The sequence below is a fragment of the Ammospiza nelsoni genome, chromosome 7 (genome assembly GCF_027579445.1).
Source record: "Ammospiza nelsoni isolate bAmmNel1 chromosome 7, bAmmNel1.pri, whole genome shotgun sequence".
In the NCBI taxonomy this organism is placed as follows: domain Eukaryota; kingdom Metazoa; phylum Chordata; class Aves; order Passeriformes; family Passerellidae; genus Ammospiza; species Ammospiza nelsoni.
Genome location: NC_080639.1, coordinates 9,818,516 through 9,839,790, shown reverse-complemented (window position 1 = coordinate 9,839,790; position 21,275 = coordinate 9,818,516). Strand labels below are relative to the sequence as shown.

The 21,275-nt window shown below is 42.3% G+C and overlaps 1 protein-coding gene across 4 annotated transcripts in view; it reads right to left on the bottom strand.

Moving 5' to 3' along the window:
* Positions 1–21,275, bottom strand: part of MFSD6 (major facilitator superfamily domain containing 6) — a 34,473-nt gene that overhangs the window by 7,565 nt on the left and 5,633 nt on the right. For 3 of the 4 annotated variants that reach the window (XM_059476494.1, XM_059476495.1, XM_059476492.1), the window contains exons 2-3: positions 10,734–12,330; positions 5,593–5,690 (exon numbers count right to left, since the gene is read on the bottom strand). In XM_059476494.1, coding sequence (XP_059332477.1) covers positions 5,593–5,690; positions 10,734–12,277 — 1,642 coding nt within the window. In that variant the 5' untranslated portion in view covers positions 12,278–12,330. Of the gene's footprint in view, positions 1–5,592; positions 5,691–10,733; positions 12,331–20,329; positions 20,448–21,275 lie in introns of those variants that run through there. The other variant, XM_059476493.1, reaches the window with a different exon arrangement.

Below are 21,275 nucleotides of genomic sequence, written 5' to 3'. Positions count from 1 at the left end.
ACTGGCAACCAAGCCACAGAGAGACAGGACAAGTCCTTCTGCAGAGCCTGTCAAAAGCTTTCTCCCTCTAAGATGACCTCAGTTCTCCTCTGGAGACACAGTCCCTAGGGAGACAAGTCTCTCTGCCAGATTCATTGTGCCTTCACAGTGACCCAGGGCCTTTGGAATACAGTCCCATTTTCACAAGCTGCAGGCAATTAAAGCATTGATGCCTCTCAGCAGTCTCCTTACCACCACAGTGAAGCACACAAAGGTCATAAAATCCAGACAGTATCAGAGAAATCCATGCCATCTCAGAGGCAAGAAATAATCCCCTCCTGCCCTTCTCACTCCCTGCAAAAACCTAGCAAACTCCCTCAAACCCCCAAAAACTTCCCAGCAAACTCTTTCTAAACTCAACACCAACACACTCTGCATTTAGCATGGAATGGTCCAGATGAGAACAGCACACAAGCTTCTCAGGTTAGGCCAAAGACATCACTTTCCATGGCTGCTGTTGAGAGGCAGAGTCACTGGGCCTCCCTCCTGCTGCAGCTGCATCCTGCCCTGTGCCTGATCCTGCGTGGGCGCTGCCACTGCTTCACCCACTCCTACAACAGCCATCCTCAGTGCCACCAACCACGGCCCCATGACAGCCCCTGTCCTCACTGCCATCAACTACGGCCCAATGACAGCCCCAGAGCTCACTGCCACCAACCACAGCTCAGTGACAGCCCCAGAGCTCACTGCCACCAACCACAGCCCCATGACAGCCCCAGAGCTCACTGCCACCAACCACAACTCAATTACAGCCCCAGAGCTCACTGCCACCAACCACAGCCCCATGACAGCCCCAGAGCTCACTGCCACCAACCACAGCTCAGTGACAGCCCCAGTCCTCACTGCCATCAACTATGGCCCAATGACAGCCTCAGAGCTCACTGCCATCAACTATGGCCCCATGACAGCCTCAGTCCTCAGTGTCATCAACCACAGCCCCATGACAGGCCCATTTCTCACTGCCACCAACCACAGTCCAATGACAGCCCCAGCCTACAGCAGAAACTGTGCAAGTGTCTACACAGCACATTTGGGGTTTCTACCCAGCATATTCAGGTTTATCTACCCAGCAGATTTGGGGTTGGGACCACTTTTTCCTCCAGCAGGAGAGCTAAGGGACAGCCAGCACACGGCCCTCAGCGTGGGAGGCTGGCTGTAGGTGGAACCTTCCCCTTGGAACACCTCTCTGGGGGCCTGTGTGGAGTGGGGAAGGACAGGAAAAGGCAGGGTTGCGGAGAAGTTAGAAAAACAAAACAGTTTTGTAGTTCATCACACATTAAATAAGCCTGAACTATTTTGCCACCCTCAGATTGAGTGGGATTTTTTTTTTCCTTATTTCAGAGGTATTAAAAATAGTCATCACAGTTTACCAATTCCTAAGCTCTACTGCCTCAGTTTTAAACAAATATTGGCACAACTGATGATTCAGTCAACATGTTTCTGTCCTCTACACTTGACTTAGTAATGAACAGTTGGACAATCAATAATTACTTAGGCATTTAGGCTGAAGACTCCTAAGAGCAGGAAAACACATTTTTGTAACATACAGAATAATGTGGATTTTGCTTAGGAGAAATAAGCAATAGCACTATATGAAATTGATATAGTGCAGGTACACACATGTTAGATGTCCACCAGGTGGACATATCCAGGTCAAATTCACTCAAAATCAAACTCAAAACTCCTCAAGCTTTGGGTATTACACATATATATGTAAATGTATCTCTCTCTCAAGGTTTTGGTACTAGTACATCACTGTATTGAAAAACAAAAAGCTTGCATTAAATTGAGTCTGTATTACCTTACCATTTAGAGTTTAAGGCTTTAAAACTCACAGATTTTCTATGCAAAAAGCTAAAGAGTTTTAAAACTCACTGAGTCTCTACTTTCTTTAATGCAGAGCCATGGATGCATTGCAAATAGCAACCAAGAGCTGTCCCAATAACAAAGCAGAGCTAATTTAATATAGGTAAAGTGGTTTTGGTTTAGAAAATGCATTAATTAACATAAAACATTCAGTTTTATTGGCTGTTAGGAGCAAGCAAATTCTTAAAGCTGGGCAAATAAAAAACACATCAGAAATTATTTGAACTGAGTTTGTTTGAACACAAAAGGCCGTAACTCAACCAACAGGTTCTTGGATGTTTTCATCTTTAGCACTAGAACACAGTGTTCTCAGTTTCTCTGAAAACAAATCTATACTTTAAATCAGCTCACTACACTTGCCTTTAAAGGCACAGCCTTTTTATTTTAGTATGTGTACATTATTAATGTGATTTTTATTATTTATACAACAGTAGCTATTTGAAACAGTTTTTACCACAACTCACATAAGAAGTCTGCTGTGGATTACTGTTACTGCTAACCACAGTTCTTTTTAAAAGAAGTTGCTCACTATATATATTGTGAAATTATTTGCTAAAACCACTAACCACCATTTCATCATCTGCACAACAGTTCCAACAAGTGCAGCAATCCTAGAGTGATGCTTGTAATTTTAGTGAATTTAGGATAATTCATATGTAAACCGTGAGCTGAAGATTTAGGGATCCAAATTTATTTCAAGAGAAATATGCATCATAATTATTGTCAGCCAAAGGCCAAACTCTTTGCTCTCTAGACATAACTGTGTTGCTGGAACATCAGTAGGAGTCACTTCTTAGAATAGTACTTGTTTTGGAGTTTGCTGAGTAACTGCCAAGTGAAAACAGCTCATTTTCAGGTTAACAAGATGGTTTTGTAATTTAGAAAAAATTCCTGTCATGCAAATTGGAGAGCTACCATAGCTGTTATCAGAGAACCTGGACCAGTGCCCTGGAACAATAAATTGCAGCTAACTAGCATAGCAAAACTTTATCTGCTAAGTGCCAAATGAACAAGATTGCTTGTGTGCAATATATATATATATATATGATTTACAAGGATGTCTTGAAATCTTCAGTTATTACAGATTCAGCCTTAAATCTTATTTTCATACATTGCCTGTGCAAGTCAATACAGCATAGTGGTTGAAAACTTTGGATTGAGAAGTGAATTGTTTAAATCTCCTCATTTACTCCTTTGAGAGTGCAATGCAATGAGAGCTGTCCTCATCCCATCTACAAAAGGCAGCTGGAACACAGCATGGTTCTTATTACAATCAATAGATGTAGTCTGCAGAGTCATCTCTCAGAAAGGTCTCCATGCCCTCCAGCAACAGCACATGGGGATAATCCTGCTTGTACTGCAGGAACATATTAAACAGAAAAGTAAATTTTTTACAGAAGTCAACTAAAAGTTCTGTTAGCCTTAAAACCACTCAAGCTGAGGAGTTTACATAGAATGTGACAGCTTCCTGGAAAAAAGTTCTGCACAATTAGAGCAAGGACTTCACCAGGCGTTCCAAAGACCTGTCAACTTGATGGCCCACATGGTGCCCACATGTTGTACACAATCTACTCTTTTTTGGTTCTCAATGCAATCCTTACATAGAGAAAGCAGCTCCAACTCTTGCTTCCCTCTGTCAACAAGCTCACTTAAAAATAAGAGCTTCCACCTCACCAAATTTCATTGAGGTATCACGTCTTACTGCCACTGACAATACAGTGGTTATGTTGGAGAGAAAGCAGAGCCCAAAGAAAGAGGACTTGGAACTGCTGCAGAGAAAAAACAGAACTCTAGAAAAGAGGAAAACTGGTAAGAGCAAAAAGGGAATGAATCAATGAGGGGGGGGGAAGTCAGCAGTACTTCTAAAAAGATAACCTTGATCCCCCATTTAGCAACCCAGAATGAGATGACTGGAATCCCACAAATGCAGTGGCAGTGGTTAGACACACACAGGGCACCCATGGACATCAGGGACCAACAATGACGTGTGAAAAGGGCACACAGAACACAGAGAACCGGGGCTGGGTGGGGGAGCTGTGCGTGGGCTTGGTTTGGGTTTAGCTCTCTCATTTGCTGACTATAAATAACTGCAAATAGCCAGATTAACCAAGGAGCCCATGATTCAGCAGTGGCTAAATATGGTAACATCTGGCAGATACATTTATGATAAAGTATTATTTTGAAAGTCCTTAATTTTTTCTTCAAACATCAATTATTCAAGATTTGTGTACTGTGTAATCTTGCTCTATGTAAAGGCAAACCTATGTATTGTGCAATTCATATTGAAATTTCAGCAGAATAAAAACCACATGCAAAGTACAAGAAACTTCTTTTTCAGCCATGACTTACAGGATTCTTCCAGGCACAAACTTATGGCTGTGTAGGTTAAACCAAAAGGGTTTTTCCCTGTATTTAGATATGGGATATCTTTAAATCAGGATCACCTAAAAGGCAACATCCAAAGCTTTGTATTCATCATTTGTTTTCCCTAGATGTTTGAGCAGGTGGGAGTATAACACATACTCATTCTTTAGTTTCTTTCTAAACATGTTCCTATTTTAACACTTGGTATGAACAATGAAGCATCAATTCAATAGTTGTGGTTTGGGGGCTTTTTTAGTAACAAAATTCAAAAGCCTCTGTTGGGGCAATTATAATATGATAAACTGTGTTTTGGTAGCTCAGAACTTTAAGGAGCCAGGACACAAATGGATCTCTGTGTGTATGTAGAGATCCACACAGTGCTCTCTAATGGCATTTTGTAACTCAAAGTCTACCTTACAAAGATTTCTGTAAGCATAGTAGAAAAAGTTAATTTAAATTCATGTTATGCTGCACACAGAAGAATAAAACTTCTAAGTATAATCTAAGGAAAAAATTCTAAATATTATTGTATAAAACCAAAATACTGGCTTTAAAAAGATGGTAAAAAATGGTACTCTTCAAATATTGAAGAAACAGAAAGTAAAGCAGTTCCACTTTTTCATGGTTTTGAGAAGTGGTACCCACCACAAAAAAAAAGTCACAAAAAAGGTCATAAAACTAAGCTAGAACAATGTATACTTTAACATTGTAATGAAGTTCTTACAGACTTCTACAAAGGATTTGAAAACAGGACTCAAGTTACTTGTCAATAGACCACACCTCTATCCTTGAATATAAGATTGTGAAAGGGCATGTCTCTTAAAGAAGTTCTCTTAGCATTGAGAACGCACTGAGAGAACTGCTGCTCTAGCTATTAAAACAAAAATTCTATAATCTAAAAGCACTGATGGAACTGAAATATTTAACAGAGACAGAATGACCCAGACTATGCTTGGAGGTTTTCTGCGGCATCCTTTCAAGGACTGCAACCTCTGGCATTTAATGACGTTCACATTTATCACCAAACAGGATTTGCAGTAGGTGTGTACCCTCATAGCTCATGCTTCTGTCTCTTTGTTTATTTAAAGGGTGTGTTGGTCTCACACAGTTCTGTTTGAATAAACACAGAACTGTGCACAATCAAATGCACACCCACCCTTTTGACGTCAAATATTTCCCAGGATAAACAGCAATGGTTTATGTGTTTTATGAACCTCCATCTTCTGGGGTATTTGTGGTCAAAACAATAGAGAAATACCAGATTTTTTACTTAATCATAGCTCACTTGAAAACAAGATAATGGGAGCACCTGGAAGGTCTTACCTTGCAGCACTTCCATCGGAAGAACGGTCCAGGCATTTTCCAGGTACGAGATGTAGATGTATCGTGCTGTGTTACAGGCAAGGCCAATATAAAGCACTCTAAAGGAAACAAAGAAAGGAAAAAGTCAGGACAGTCTGCACTTTCCCTTTCTGGTATGTTATAATACAGCTCACTGATTTAGAACTTATTTGCATGCATACGGTTTGCCAGTCTAAAGCATTTGCTCAACAGAAAATACATCCTTCAAGTCCTACACCCAAACATAAACTCTCCTCCTGCCCATTCAACACATTCAAAATCCTAATAGAAAAAAAATAAATCAAAGAGACAGCAAACCCACTGAGCTTTTAATTGAGGTCTGTAGTTCTATGCCACACTCTAAATGGGATTGTGTTTCAGAGAGAGAATTTCTGAGTGCATTCAACATCCTTTCCAAACAACCTGCTTTTCTAATCATCCAGAGATTCATTCTGCCATTTCAATGAAAGCCTGGAGCAGGTTTGTATTAAAGGAATTAATTTTAACCCAATTAATATAAGTTTATAGTCCCAGTATCTGCAAACTGCTCAGAACTACTCTAAAACACATCCCACAGAAGCAATATGGTTTATAATAACATGCCTCAGGATAAAACTTAGCCATCCTGTCGAAAAGCAGCAGATGCTGCATCTCAGAATTTAGAGAAAAGAAAACCAACAAAAACTCTTACAACAGCTTTTAAACAATGAAATACAAAGACTATTTGTGAAGTGCATTTCCCATTGCACATTTAACCTGATGACTCTTCCCTTCCAGTTTTTAGATTTAGCATAGCTTCCCTCTGGGGTGCTCATTCATCCAGCTATCTTCCTCTTATTTTTAGATGGATCTTGGGAAACAAGGACTTAATTGAAAACATGTTTACAGCTTGAAAAAGGGTGCTATTGCAACCTTTAAAGATTTTTTTCAGGGACAAGGATAATTTGTTGTCCCAACAGGGCTTGTTGTCTGAACCCTGGTTGGGCATAAGTGAAATAAATGCAATTGGTAATTAAGGTGAAGCACTGACCTTGTGAAAGGGCTCTTTATTCTTTGTGGTGCTTTTTCAGTTAGTTTTTCTACAAATGCACACCAATAATTAATTAAATGGTACAGAGTAACTGGAAAATCTAGAGTGAGGCACCATCACAAAAACACAGCATCTTGCCAACATCTGAGGTCTCCAAATACACATGTTGCCAGTGAAAAATCCACTTCTAGAGTTTTTATCATGTCAGTGATATCAAAAAAGGCCTGTGCATTTCACAGCAAGATGAATTTACTTTCAAGAAGTAGGGCAAGCTGGCAGGAAGTCATCCCCCTTCAGTCATAGATCAAACCAAGCTGTGCTGCTTCCAGATACATGTGAGGTCCATGAATAGCTGGTTTAAGCTGCCTTTAGGCAACAAAAGGCCAAGCATTCAAGGAAGAAAACATGGGAAGCCATGAAAAAGTTCACTGTTATACAATAATGAGAACAAACTTGTTCTTTCTGCTGTGAATCATAAATTTCATCTCATCCTTTAATTAATGCCTTCTGTTCCAAACCAATAACTCGGCTCCTTTCATAGCCACAACTTAACATAGCTCTTATGTAAAACCACATTTCTGAAATGTATTAGGACACATCAGCCTCAAAAGGTAACCAAAGTCACAAGGTCTGCAGGCTCCTGTCTTCACTCCCCTACTAGAAAGGTCCAGGGTGATGGATACTCTCAGGAATACAAAGGAATGGCCTCACATATACATTTGGTTTTCCTCAGCAGCAGTACAGATGCACCTTTCTGTTTAGGATGAGTTCTAGACAGCTTAATTTCACTTTTGTCTAGCAAAAACTTTGTTCACCAAGAACTGTCTTCCTATCTCAGCTGTTCCCTAGCATAGCCACACCAGAGATGTGACCTCCTGCTGCTTCAGAGCTCTTCCATCATCACTAACCACTCACCTACCTGTGTTTTTCCAACACGTTACATTTGCAGAAAGATTTGGATTTGGAGTTTAAGAGCAGCAATTTAGTCAGGTTCTACCTCTTAATTTGTTAGAATATATGTACAGAATTTTAGGTAAATTACAGTTTATGAAGATTTCTATAAATATGGTTTTGGAGGGGTACGTCACACGAAAACTTTTGTATATTTACAGAGTCTTTTCAAAAATGAATTTATAATAATCACTTAGGCTCCCTATCAGACCTAAATGGAAAATGTAAACAGATGTTCCCTATGAACCCTATATGCAGCACTCACAGAGACACCATACTCACTTCACAGGTTACACATTTAAAGCACTGAATCTATATTTGTGACAAGGAGTCTGAGCTGTTTACAGCCATGACTACCAGTCTCTGCTTCCCATAAAAGCTCACATGCTGGAACTGTGGTCAGACAAACACATTCTAGCTTAACCTCAAGTAGGAAGTTATTTTCAGAGCTTGACATCATCTTCTTAAGTGACTAGCAGTTCTGAGTGCTTCTACACCAGGTGGGATCTAAATATTTCATAGCCAGTTTTGCACATTTTTTTGCTCACAGTATCAATAGAGTGATTTGGGTTGGAAGGGAACTTAAAGATCATCTAGTTCCCACCCCTCTGCCATAGGCAGGGACACCATTCATTAGGCCAGGTTGTTCAAAGCCCCATCCAGCCTGGTCTTGGACACTTCCAGGGATGGGGCAGCCACAGCTTCTCTGGGCAACCTGTGCCAGGGCCTCAGCCCTCACAGTAAAGAACTTCTTCCTAATATCCTCTCAAAGAAACACTAGAAGCACACATGCACTGCACAAATGTATGAATAGTAGAGCTCATGAAGTCAGAAATTGGGCATTTTAATCAGCAAATATTTAATACCATCACGCGTAAAACGCTTGGACAATAATCTGAACATTAGTTTTAAAAAACTGTGAAAATATAGGAGGTTTCAAACTGTTTTAAGGGTTTTATATGCCACCACATACAATGGTAGAAACAGAAAGATTTTTAAGACTTGAAAAGGGAAACTGAGCTTCTGTCTGATAGGGTGTAAAGCTCATTTCCTTGCAGTTCCACAAAGGACATTCAACAGCCTTTTTTCCTGCTACTGTGACAATGAATGCAATTCTGGTACTCATGCCTGTCTTCAAACACTTGTCACAGAAAGAAAAATTGAATGACAATATTCAAACACTTCAGAAAGAAAGTCTACATCTAGAAGTCCAACAACCCAGAGGAAAGGAATTTTGAGCTATTAAAAATAAATAAAATATCAACATTGAATGCTTCTGACTAAAGATATGGAGCTGGAGGCTATAGGAATTTTATTCCTAATAGGAAAATTATTATCTGCACTAGAAGGCAGCAGACAACACATACACAGAACTGTCAAAGACGAGCTGTGAAAACTCCTATCCATATTTCTTTGGGTAAGAAAAAAAGAAAAGCTTGCTTCCTCTCAAACACACAAAGTTCAGAAAGTACAAAGTGGCAGGCAACCAGGAGGAGTCATCTCAAACTGTGATGACTAAACACAAGCATTAGATAACACTAAAATATGACTAATGTGCATTTCCCAGGTGTAGGTATGTAGAATGCTGTTTCATAGCAAACAGGGACTAGTGTTTAAACAATTCAATCTTGATCCCATCTTGGCTTCACAGGTTTAGCAGTACCCCAAAAAAAAAAAAAAAAAAAGAAAAAAAAAGGAACTTATCCCCTCTTATCATCCTTCTTTTTACTGCCCAATGGGCCAATGCTCCCATCCCCTCCATTTAATCTTATTCACAATCCTACTACTCTTTCAGTTTTCATTCTTTAGCTGAAGTCTAAGCCTGAATTTTGTACTATAATATACATTGAAAGAACATACCCAAGCTATCTTTAGCTATGAAGACTGTGATCTGTTCTCACCACTCCTCCATCATCATATCCTTCCTCCAGGCTTTGCATGCAAGGTGTCATTTTCTCTTACTAATTATTGTCAAATTCAGAGATTAGGACTGACTCTAAGTAAAGAGATCCTCCTCAGTTTCAAGTAAGAAAGAACTCCATCTTTTAAGTAATCTCTCAAATTACTGTGCTAAACATCTCAAACATTTTTAGTAGAGGGCAAATGAATAAAAATATTCCTCCCAATAAAAGCAAAACGAAGAGCAGGACCTTAGAACAGAATACACAAAAAGAACAGTGCAAACAGCTTAAAAATACTTACATCTCAATGCCTGTATGAATATAAACTGGGTATTTGGAAAGGATATGATGCTAACAACACACAGCTCTGAACTTACATGCACAGAATACCTGAGTAAATATTAAAAAAAACCACCTCTGCAGCTTCATTAACTCAGGTTTTCCCCATCTTTCCTCCCCTGTGCTTTTTTTTAAAAAGTAGAGGAGGGATTTAGAAGGCTATTAAGTCAATGTAGTGAATTTACTGGAAACCAATGCTCACTAATATGCTGGAAGCAGTCGCTTTCACTTAGACAAGGCAAAAACAACAGGACAAGCCCTGCAGCCATCTCACTTCATAGCTGACACAGACACTGCAACTGAAGGAAGAGAGCAAGCCCTGAACTAGTAAGTGACACTGCCAGGCTGCAACCTCATTCTGCCAACACCCAGAGTCTGATTACGAGGCCATGTACACAGGAGGTGCTCACCTCGTTTCCTCAGCTCAGCTTCTCCCTCTCAGCCTGCAGCTGACACCTTGACACCTTTCCAGGCTACCGTGGGGGCAGCAAACTGCCCTGCAAGGGGAACTAGGCTAAAGCAGAATGCTGCTACTCACAGGAAAAAAACTGAAAAACTAATGGCATTTGTATGTCAAAACAGACAACCCTTGAGTGGGTGGCAATTTCTAAAGATCTCAGAGCGATGCATCAGGGAACAAGGCTATCTTCTGGAACCATCTGCAAAAGGTTATGGTGCCAGGCAGAAAGCACATACTAACATGCAACTCAAATGCAAAGCAAGCATTTCAGAGCATTTTCAACTCTTGAAATAACAAAAAAATCCATCATGTGAGCCACATAACTGAGCATGAATTTGAAAAAAAAAAAAAAGATTAGTTGGAGTTTCACTTTGTAGCACAAGGGCTGAGCCTGAGAGTCACCATTTTTTGTATAGCTCTTTAATGATTGCTGCCATCTTACCTGATGTGACCGACCAATTCAATGAGTTTGTGGCTGAAGAAATAGGCAGTCAGCTCAGACACGTGGCTGAGCACAGAACAAACTCCAAAGAGAGTAGTGGTGCCATTTAGGTCTTCCAAGTGCCAGTACAGAAAGGTGAATACAAAGCCATATCCAAACCCCATGAACCAGGCCACGAAGAGCACAGAGCCATATTGGATACTGCACAGCAGTTTAATTAGGTCCCAAAAACTGAAAGACTGTGACTGGCTCATACTGGTAGGAGTGTTATCTGAAGATTCGTTGGAGGCATTTCTGTCCACCTGTGAGATCTCAACCTCTTTTCTCTTATTTTCATCTTGCTTGAAGTGCGTGTAATGAAATCGAAACTGGGTGGCCACAATCAGAGCCATTGTCATGAGGACACCAAAAACAATGAAAACGATCCTGTAGTTCTTGTACTCTGGAGCTTTACATCCTTGACCTTCAATGGCAACTTCTGTGTGAGTATAGTCAATGCCAATTCCCACGGAGAGCATGGCCAGCCCCCAGCCCAGAGACCCCCACATACGCTGCAATCCATAGCGGTCCCGGTGTTTGCCAAGGTACTGCAGGGTTATGGTGTCCACAATGGTAACAGACGAAGCACTGAAAAATTCTCCTATTATGACAACCAGCAGAATGAGTAGAAAGATGGCCTCTACTTCTTGCTGATCATAAACGAGCACAACTTGGTCAGAAGGCATGGGCTTTGTGCTGATGGAAGCTGGGGTGGTGCTCAGAGTTGTGTTCCCTAGTGAGACTGGGCTAGTGGTGGTGCTTTGCAAAATCAAATGGGTACTGTTCTCCAAGGTAAAATCCTCACCATTGCTCTGTGTAGGTACTGGGAATGTTATTTCGGGATTAGGTGTCCCTGTTGTTTCCAAAGTGGCTGAACTGGAAGTGACCAGGTCTCTCCTCCCACGAACTTTCGGGGATGCAGCACTCACTGTGGTTAGTGGAGAAGCCATGGAGGTGTTTTGCAGGATTGTTGTTAAAAGGCTGCTTGCGTTGGTGGGATGTGCAGGGGGAAGGCCCTTTGGTACACATCTTAAGGTGGCTGGTCTCACAAATCCAATGCCCAGGTTGAACAGAACCCAGCATAAAAGTGAAAACAGAAGGACAATCTTGCCTTTCTTGAAGCGATCTGCCACCACTCCCCAGAAGGGAGCACTGCAAAACTCAATAAAGTACCTGATGCCCACCAGAAGTCCACTCTGGCTGGGGGTCATACCCAGCTGCTTGTAGTACACGGGCAGCAAGGGGTAGAGAGAGCCATATGCAGAATAGAAGAAAAAATAAAAGACCTTTGAGATCAGAAGATCGTTGTTGATTTTGACACAGTGCTTTTCTAACCAATCCAGCTCTTCATCTGGGGCAGTGGTTGTCTCTGTTGAAGGGGATTCATTATTGGGTGGCAAGTCTTGATCCTTGGAAATGCCATTGAAAGGATCTGCAAGCACATACTTTCTCTTCTGCTCTTCTTCGTCGTCAGTTAGAATGGCCACCTTATCATCAGCTGCCATGGTTTACCACAGGCATCCAGGATCTGGTGGACTCTCAAGGAACTAGGGCTACCCTGCGAACAAATAAAACATAAGGTGGTTAAGGAGAGCAGGACCTGCAATGCCAGCCATCAAGGACAGAGAGCCTCTTTCTTGTAAGTAACATTCCTGAGCAATAAATGCAGTGTTCAGGGTGGAGAAGACCATTTGTCTAGACTAGTGGTACATGGTAGCATCAATAAAAATGTGTTTTATGACTAATTCTGTGAAGTTCTCCCAACATCAGCTTTCATATTTTGCAATAAAACATCTTTCATGTTTAGGAGAGAGAATAACTTATATATTCAGAGTTACTGTGCCAATTAAGTGCTAGTATTTGCAAGTTCTCTTCTTTCAAGCTAGCTTTTCTCCCCCAAGGCCAACTGCTTTATTTCCAGTATTCCCTCCTATGCCAAAGGATAGCCACGATTCTGTAATTAAGCAATGCAGCCACATATATCCAGGTTATTCTGATCATCAAAACATATTATCCAAATCCTCATGATGGCCTTCAAAAGGCTCAGCAATCTCCTCTTGAAACACATTTTTCTAAGCACTCCACAACTACAGCAGAAATTGATGGGAGGCTTGAGCTTCTACACTGAATGGGAAGAGGTGGGAATTAGGATGGGGCTTAAAGATCAAAATTAGGGTAACAATCTCAAAGACATCAAAGACCTGGGAGCAAAGAAACAGACACAGGCCCTATAAAGCTATCTTCAAGTCAAATTCTGAAATGGAAAAGAGGTGGACTGGGAGGCAACAGCACTGCAGCTGCCTGCACTTATCTTCTGCAGAAGTGCCTGCCAAATTGATAAGCAACACTAAAAAATAAACACTTAGACTTTGAGTGACCAGCCAGCTTTCACATTTAAACACAACCCATTCCAATAAACTAGCCTAACTAAGAAAAGCTTCCTTTTCAAAGAACAAAAACCAGCTCTGCCAGCAGGCTATCAGCTCCAAATTATTATTAAAAAACTGGTTTTGCTCTGTTGATACCTTTAAGATCACCTAATGTTCATTGTGAGAAAGTTAAATGTTTTATATATTTTGGTTTTATAATCCTTTCCTGTTTGGATTAGTATTACTATCACAGAGTAACTTTTTCAAGGACCAATATTTGCAAGCAGAACCAGAAGAACCTGAAATTTCTCAAAGAGGACTCCATTTGTGATCTTGACCTGCTCAAGGAATTTGAAATTGGACAAGATGATCCTACTGTGTTCCTTCCAACTCAGGATATTATATCATTCTATGATAAGTATTTTTTTGCAGTTCTGTACTTTATTCCAAGCATAAGAGGACAATGAAACAAGTCTTTCATTACTCATCTGAAAGCACAATATCATCCCTTTAAAATTAGTCATGCAACAGTATATTCAGTGCCTTTAAATTAACTATAATTCATCATTATTTAATACTGACAATGGATTTGGAATGGATTATTTAATACTGACAAAGGCTAATAAGAGAGAAGAGACTAACATTCAGTAGTATGTTAAATTAATTGTCCCCTATTGATTCAACATATATATAACAGCTGACAACACACCATGGGTATTTCTAAAAACAACAGTTCATGAGAATAATCTAAACCTTACACAGTTCAGTGAAAGACAAGTCTAAAAATACCATCATTAAAATCCCAAACACTCATAAGGTTTGTCTATGTTTTTCACTTTTAAATGTCACTTCTATGGGATACTATCTACGAGGATCTCTGGTTTCACTTAGGGAGAAAAGGCTACATACAAATCTTGGAACCTTAAATATTCATGTATTCAAGGTCAAAAATAATGAAAACCATGCCAGCATATACACAGAGATTCAAGTTTTTTCCTCCAGTTTCTTCAGAGACAATCCAATTAAATTTTTTAAAAACTATTTCAACTGTCAAAAGACTAGACAGACCTAATTAAGTTGTTAGAACAGTCAAATGTGAAAGCACATTTTCTTGCTCTTACCTGTTACCAGCAAAAGCCACATGAACCAAAACCCAGCAGCTGTCTAGTGAGCTCCTGCAATTTTTGGTTCAGCCAACCACATCCACCTGACAGGTGGAAGAACTGTGGGGTTTTTGCTCATTTCTATATCCATAAAACAAGCCCTTCTAATGAGTAAATTATCTGTGCTCTTATTTTCTTTATGCCTTGCCCTTCTCTAACAACAAAGACCGCAGATCTTGTGCAGGGCCCCACTTATGTCAAGGGGATGTAACTGAGCTTTCAGTACAGGCTCATCTGTTTACAGCAACTCGCTTGCTTGCTGCATCAGAGCTTTACAGCATTTACTTCTGAAGAATAGATTTCCTGTTCCCCAGACATGACAAGATAGAACTCACATTTTAACCACGTGGATATTTTAGGAGAACTTCTTTGTAAGTATGGCTTGAAATCATCCTCATTTAAACAAGTTTATTCCTGTATATGAGCTCTGATGCAGCTGGTTTCATAAAAATAATATTGAAAGCTTTTAGAGCAATTACTATTAATTTTGTTTCCCTTTTCTCTTGAAGTGGAATTTCAATTCCATATGTTGTATGAATAGTGAGAACATAACAAATTATGATACTGTTAATCTTTAAACTCTTCAGTTGCTGTATATTCTTCCCCCCTCCACAATTTTTATTGGCCTCAGCATCCATCTTCTAATGCATTGCATAATCCAAAAGAACCACTCCTGCTATTCTGACTAGAACATCCTGGGTTAGAAGGCTATGAAAAGTCTATTTCAAAATAATTCCAATAAATATTTTCCCACACTAAGAGCTTCATTGAATGTTATTAATAATACAGAATATACTCTTCAGAAATGTAACAGCATCAAGAACGGTAGGAGCCATATGGCATTCTTTATTGTTTTGATCACTAGTTTGTTTAGGAGTCAGGTTTTTGAAAGTCATATTAAGCAATGTTTTAAATTCTAAAATTAATTGACTGAAAACAAGAAAATGAACAAAGTATTGTTACTGAAAGAAATCTACAAAAACCCTGAACCAATGGGGATTACCTTCAATGGCAAAAGCCCCGTGCCAGTCAGGGATTGAACATGCAGCAAACTAGACAGATGGAAAAACCAATATACTTCTCAGTGATAAGAGACTAGTTATCTATTGGTTATTTTAACCATTGCCTTCAAATACTGTATCTGTACTTTGCAAATACTTTTCTAATGCATAAGACTATAGAAGGACAGAAGACAAGCACAATGGAGAACAAACAACAGAGAACATGAGTAAAGAAGAAAGGTTAGGAGAGTTAACAGATGGACTTCAGAGTGATTATAAATTTTAACTCATTTGAAGTTGAAGAGAACACAACATTCTGGGAGAGGCCTGCTGAATGTAATCAGCTCTGCCAGGACAAATGGGATCACAGAGGTTGCAGAGTGGTATGTTCACTCTGAAAACAGGAATAATGGGTTGGAGGTGTTACCCCCAAACTTAGGGTTCAGAAACACATAAGAAAGCCCTAAGATGTAAATTGGAAAGAACTCCTCCAGGAACCCTGAGAAAGCCCTGCAAAGGGTAAAGGGAAGAGGCATAGCAAGGGCACAGCACAGCGGCACATGTGTCACAAGATAGCACTTCGGTCCTCCAACTAACAAACGAGCTTTTATCCTGACAGAGGTTTACATTTCCAAACCGCTACAGAACTCAGAACTGGGAACCAGGCCCTTGTTTCCTCACCATCCCATCACCCCTCCAAGGCTGCAATGGGAAGGGAGCTCAGTGAGCGCTGCAGTGCCGATTCCCCCTCCCCAGCCGCGATCCCAGCGCGGTGGGCAGAGAGCGCATCCCTCCCCTCCCTGGCTGGCAGCTGCACGGGGAGCCCGGCAGACGCAGCGCTCTCAGAGCGGGATTATTCCGTGAGATCACGCCTTCTCCCAACCTCTTCATGCACAAGTGCGTGTGCTTCTCCGCAAAGAATGCACTTGTTAACCACAAGGCTCTTCTCCCTTCAAGATTTGCACAGATGGGATTTTTTAAATATAAGTACAAACTATTATTTTTTCTGGGTTTCCTGCCCCACATCATCCCACATTGCTGTCACTTGCTTTAGTACCTATTCCTCGGCAAGTCAAAATCCACTTTCAAGCCCTTACATCTAGAACATGGTTTTTATCCAGTCATCTCCTGCAAACAGACACAACTTCCCTGCAGACTTGCACCTTTGAGCAGCTATCTTAGGAATGGAAGAAGAACCATTTGTCCCAAGAAATCCAGTGATGACAGTGCAGTGGTCATTTTAAAAACTGAAATGAGCCTCTCTGGCAGGTAGGTAGAAAGAGGGTATTCTACATTTAGTTAAGTATCTTCTTGGCATTCTTGCTTTTATTTCTTAAATCGATCCTCATTTAGTCTGTCTCTCCTAATAATTAACAGGATTTCAAGATCAGAAAGGATAAAAAGCTAATCTACTCAAGACAATCTGACATTGCAAGAATAAAAACAAAACAAAAGTAACAAAGTAAAATAATAATACAGTATACTAAAAACTCAGCTCTCCCCTTGGAGTCATTCTTCCCAAAACTTAGGACAAAAAAAAAAACCCTTGCTTTGAACCATATCTCAAATTAAAAAAAAAAAAAAAGAAAAAAAAAAACAAGAGCTCAGCCTGGGGTAGCAAATCCCTAAACCTCTCAGGGAAAATACCACACTACTTACAGAACCAGGCATTGAAACTTCATCTGCAGACCAACAGAAAGTTAGATCTGAGGTGAAAGTGTACTGTTGTTCTAAAATAAAATCTAATTCGCCATAAATATTCCATTCACTAGGCTTTGAGAATTAAAATATAATTAAGACTCACAAAGCAGAGACTCAAAATCTGGGTTTGAATGTATGTGAATGTTAAAAGACAAACCACCAAAAAAACCCGTGACAGTTCACGAGAAGACAGTGGAAATGATCACGAGAGCCTTAACCCATTAAATACCTAAAAAATTACTAACTGTAGCAGATTTATATTTATACAGCCTCAGAAAACATACTCAGAGCAGGAATGATCAAGTAATCTCTCAAACAACATGCAGCTGTAGGAACAGAGCAGGCCAGCTTGCTGTTTGCATTGTGCAGATAAATCAAAGCCAGCCAGAATGGCATCACGTTTTAGTTGACCCCTTCCAGCCTTTCACTGACTAGAAAACTCACTTTGTAGCAAATACATTAAAGTCCACATGAAGTTTTCATACAAACATTTTAAAATCTGTAAATAGAAAAGAAATTTCTTTAAAACACTTTAAGTCACTAAGAACTGTTTGATCAAGAACAAGTCTGCTAGAGAAGGAGACTTGAAAACTACACAAAGGCTCACCTCACTCATCCCCCAGCTGGTGAAACTGCCATGAAAGCATCCATCACACAGCTCATGCTCACCACCTCCTCCTCAGCCACCCTGCCCTATCAATCCAAGCTCCAAAACCTTTGCAATAAAGACTTTCTGCTCACTATCTGTGCAGCAGCTCCAGAGGGAAGCCCTGCATCCAGCAGGCCTACAAGGCACTGCTGCAGCAGCCATAAATAATAGACCATGTTTTCCATTTTCAAGCAAGTTTCACCCCTAAGGAGCAGCCTGGCGCTGTCACCCGCATCCATGCCAAAAAGGAGGAGAATGTTATGCAAACAACTTACGTCATGGCAGAGAAGTAAGTGCCTGGACTCCATTCACTCTTGCATCACCAAGAGTTCCCAAGCCTCTCCCAGAAAAAGCCAACCTCCAGGTGGAGCCCTTGGATGGGCTGCTCCCTGCCAAGCCATCCAGAACAAGGCCCACAGGGTGCCCCACCTACCCCACATCATTAAAGGTAAGCAGTTCCTCCTGTGCGGCCCCAGCATGAGCACCTGACTGAATTTGAAAAATCAGAAACAATTCACATAGAGTGAATTTGTGCTGGGAAATATGCTTGTTTCAATTGTAAAGAAAGACACAAGTGTTGTAACATTAACCAACGTAATTAGGGTTTCCATGAAAGTGAAACCAACTTGTTCAAAGTAAAGCACTTCAAACTACTTTATGTTGGTGATACGCACTTAATGTGTTGGGCTATAGGTTTTTCTGCTTCTTCATTATGGATATAAAAACTCTACACACTGAGACATTGAGTCAATTAGATTGGGAGATAACAATATGTCTGAAATATGTCAAGATCAGGTTTATAATAGGTTTAATGCACTTAAGATTGGTCTAAAGCTACTACAATAGTGCTAGTATTAACATTAAACTGAAGAACACTATGAATCCTCATCTATTAAAGAAAAACCATTAAACTCACATCTTAGGACTCCTGCATTCCAATCTTGTTTTCCATTTAATACGTGCACATTAAGATGTCCAAGTAGACTCTTATTTGTTAAAGAGCTTGTTTTTAGTTGGTATCAGCCTCCAGTTTTTTTGACCAGTTTTCCAGCTGTCAACTGCCTCCAAGGTTTACACTTGATCAATGATGGTAATTTGCAAGTGTGCTTTCAGCTCCAAACCAGGCAAGTGCTCAGGGCATTCCAGGAGATCAGCACAGTGCTGCCAGCGCTGGGGAGGGACAAGGGCACCCAGCTGCCCCTCCAAGCCTGGCAGCAGCAGCAGTCCTGGTCTGCTGCAGGACAGCAAGGCCTTCCTGGCCATTCCAGCCTCTGGGACCAATCTGCAGGTGGATCATGCCACCAGCTCATAATTTCCCACACTGCTATATAAACTCAGGCCCATTGTACTGTAGCTGAGGACTAAGATGAATTTTAGGCTGCATTCAAGCTGTACCCTAGTACCAGCTCTGTTACTGATAAATCACAGCTTCCTCCCATTATCTCCTCACATTGTCAGCTTCTACTCTCATATTCTCACTCCCCCTGTTTGATTTTTTTTTTAAAGTCTTCTTACGATTTTTACTGGACTTGTGACAACTACCACAAATACTAACCCTTAAAGGGATGATTGTTTTCTTTTCGCCTATTCCTTGGTGGGTCTTCAGAGAATACAAACAACAAAATACATGTCACCTTTGTCTATTTCTAACCAGTGAAACAAAAAACACACACAAAATAACCAAGCTAGAAAACTAGCATTTTGTAATCTCTTTCCTTGGACATTACCAACTAGTGGACAACAAGACCTAATACATCTTAGTAATGTAATAATGTTTGGAGAAGGTTTTACTGAAATACTTCAGCACTATGTTTATTCAGCTGTTCTCTTCTGTGCTAGGTTATCCAACCATGTTTATCACTCCTCAACACTGCACTTTTTCATTAACAAAAGATTTAAAAAGAGTCTGCTGCTAAAACTTTAGAGCCACTAAACAGACAGGGATTTAAAACTCCATCTAACTTAGAACATCACAGGCATCCGTAGCAGCTATGGCACCTTCAGCGCTGACTTCCTAAGTATCTGTTCCTACGCTTGTTCCAATAAACAGACGAGCAACCGACAGCCCGCTTACTAAACCCCACGGTATTTGAAGGATGTAAGGGCTGTGGATCCGAGTGACAGCCACAAGTAACGCCACGCCTGGATGCTGGCGGCAAGGAGAAGTGCGGGGATGCCTGTGCAGGAGCTCCCGCGGGACACGGCCCGGCCACCTCCGGGACTACGACTCTGTCACCGGGGAGGGCAGGGGGTATTACACGGCTCGGCCGCAGCACGCTTCAACCACGATGCTGAGCTTCAGGAGAAGCGGGCCGGCACCCACCGAGCTCGGCACCCGTCAAGGCTGACACAACCGGCCGGCTCCGGGGAGGCGCAGCTGACCGGCCCCGGCGCGGCAGGAAACGCCGCTGGGGAGAAGCTGCGATACGGGCCCACGGGCAGCAGCATCCCGGGCGGCTGCGGGGACGAGGCCCGCCGCCCCGCTGGGAGGGCGCTGCAGCCGGTGCCGGGGCAGACACCGGGGGGGGGAACGGCCTCCCCATCCCGGTGCGCCACAGCCGGCCCCGCGGAGCCGGTCCCCGCGGAGCGCGGGCAGGGGAGGCGGCGGCACCCCGTCGGGCGGCCCCGGCTGCCGGCCCGGCCCCCCGCGCACCGCGGGGCCGCGCTGACTCACCTCGCCCGGGGGCGGCTCCGGGGGGGCGCTCGGCCGGGAGCATCGCAGCCCCTTCCCTGCCGCCGCGGCTGCTGCGGGCGGCGGCTCCGCGCACCTCCCGCCCCCCCGGCCGGGCCGCGCCGCCGCCGCGCAGGGGCGCTGCGGGGAGGGACGGAGCCGCCCCCCGCCCCGCCGCGGGGGGGCCGCGCAGCGCCCGGCAACGCCTCCGCGGGGCCCGCGCGGCGGCCAGGCCCGGTGCGTTCCGGCCCTCCCTGCGCGGGCCGCTCACGGGCCGCGTACGGCTGCCGGGTGGCAGCACCGGCACCTCTGCTGGGACACGGCGGGGCCTTGCGCTTAAAAACACTGCCTGGGCAGCGTCCTGGGCCCCAGGAGCCGAATGACATTCACAGCGCTTCCTGCGCGTCACAAGTCCCGAACGCGTATTACAGCATAAAGAATTAATTGCCGTAGTGCCTTTCACAGCCACTGGCATCACCTCTTCGATAACACTGCTTCTAGACTTGCACACAAATAAAATTCCCTAAATGTTTAAAATGACAACAACATAAACTTCCCCACACACTAATCACTGAGGCAGAAAAAGGGAGAGAGGGCAACTCCTGAGCAACAGCTGAGTCGTGCTGCAATATAAAAGGTCAGCGATGTTAAACGAAAGAAGGAGAATAGTCACGAAGTGAAAGGCCAGCCAGAGATTTTGAGTGTTCATCAGCCGTGAACCGAACAGGAGGTCTTGAAGATGTTTGAGGATTAAATGATGGTGCTCTTTACACAAGAGTTCACATTGGGCCCTATTCCAAGCAGGTTGATAAAATGAACAAGCTCCACTGGCCAGCCCTCCCAGTGGCACAGCACGGCAGCTCCTGCCCAGGACAGGTTGCAGACATCGTTAACTGAGATACTACAGAACAAACACATCACTACTTGCATCTTATTTCGCACCTCCCTT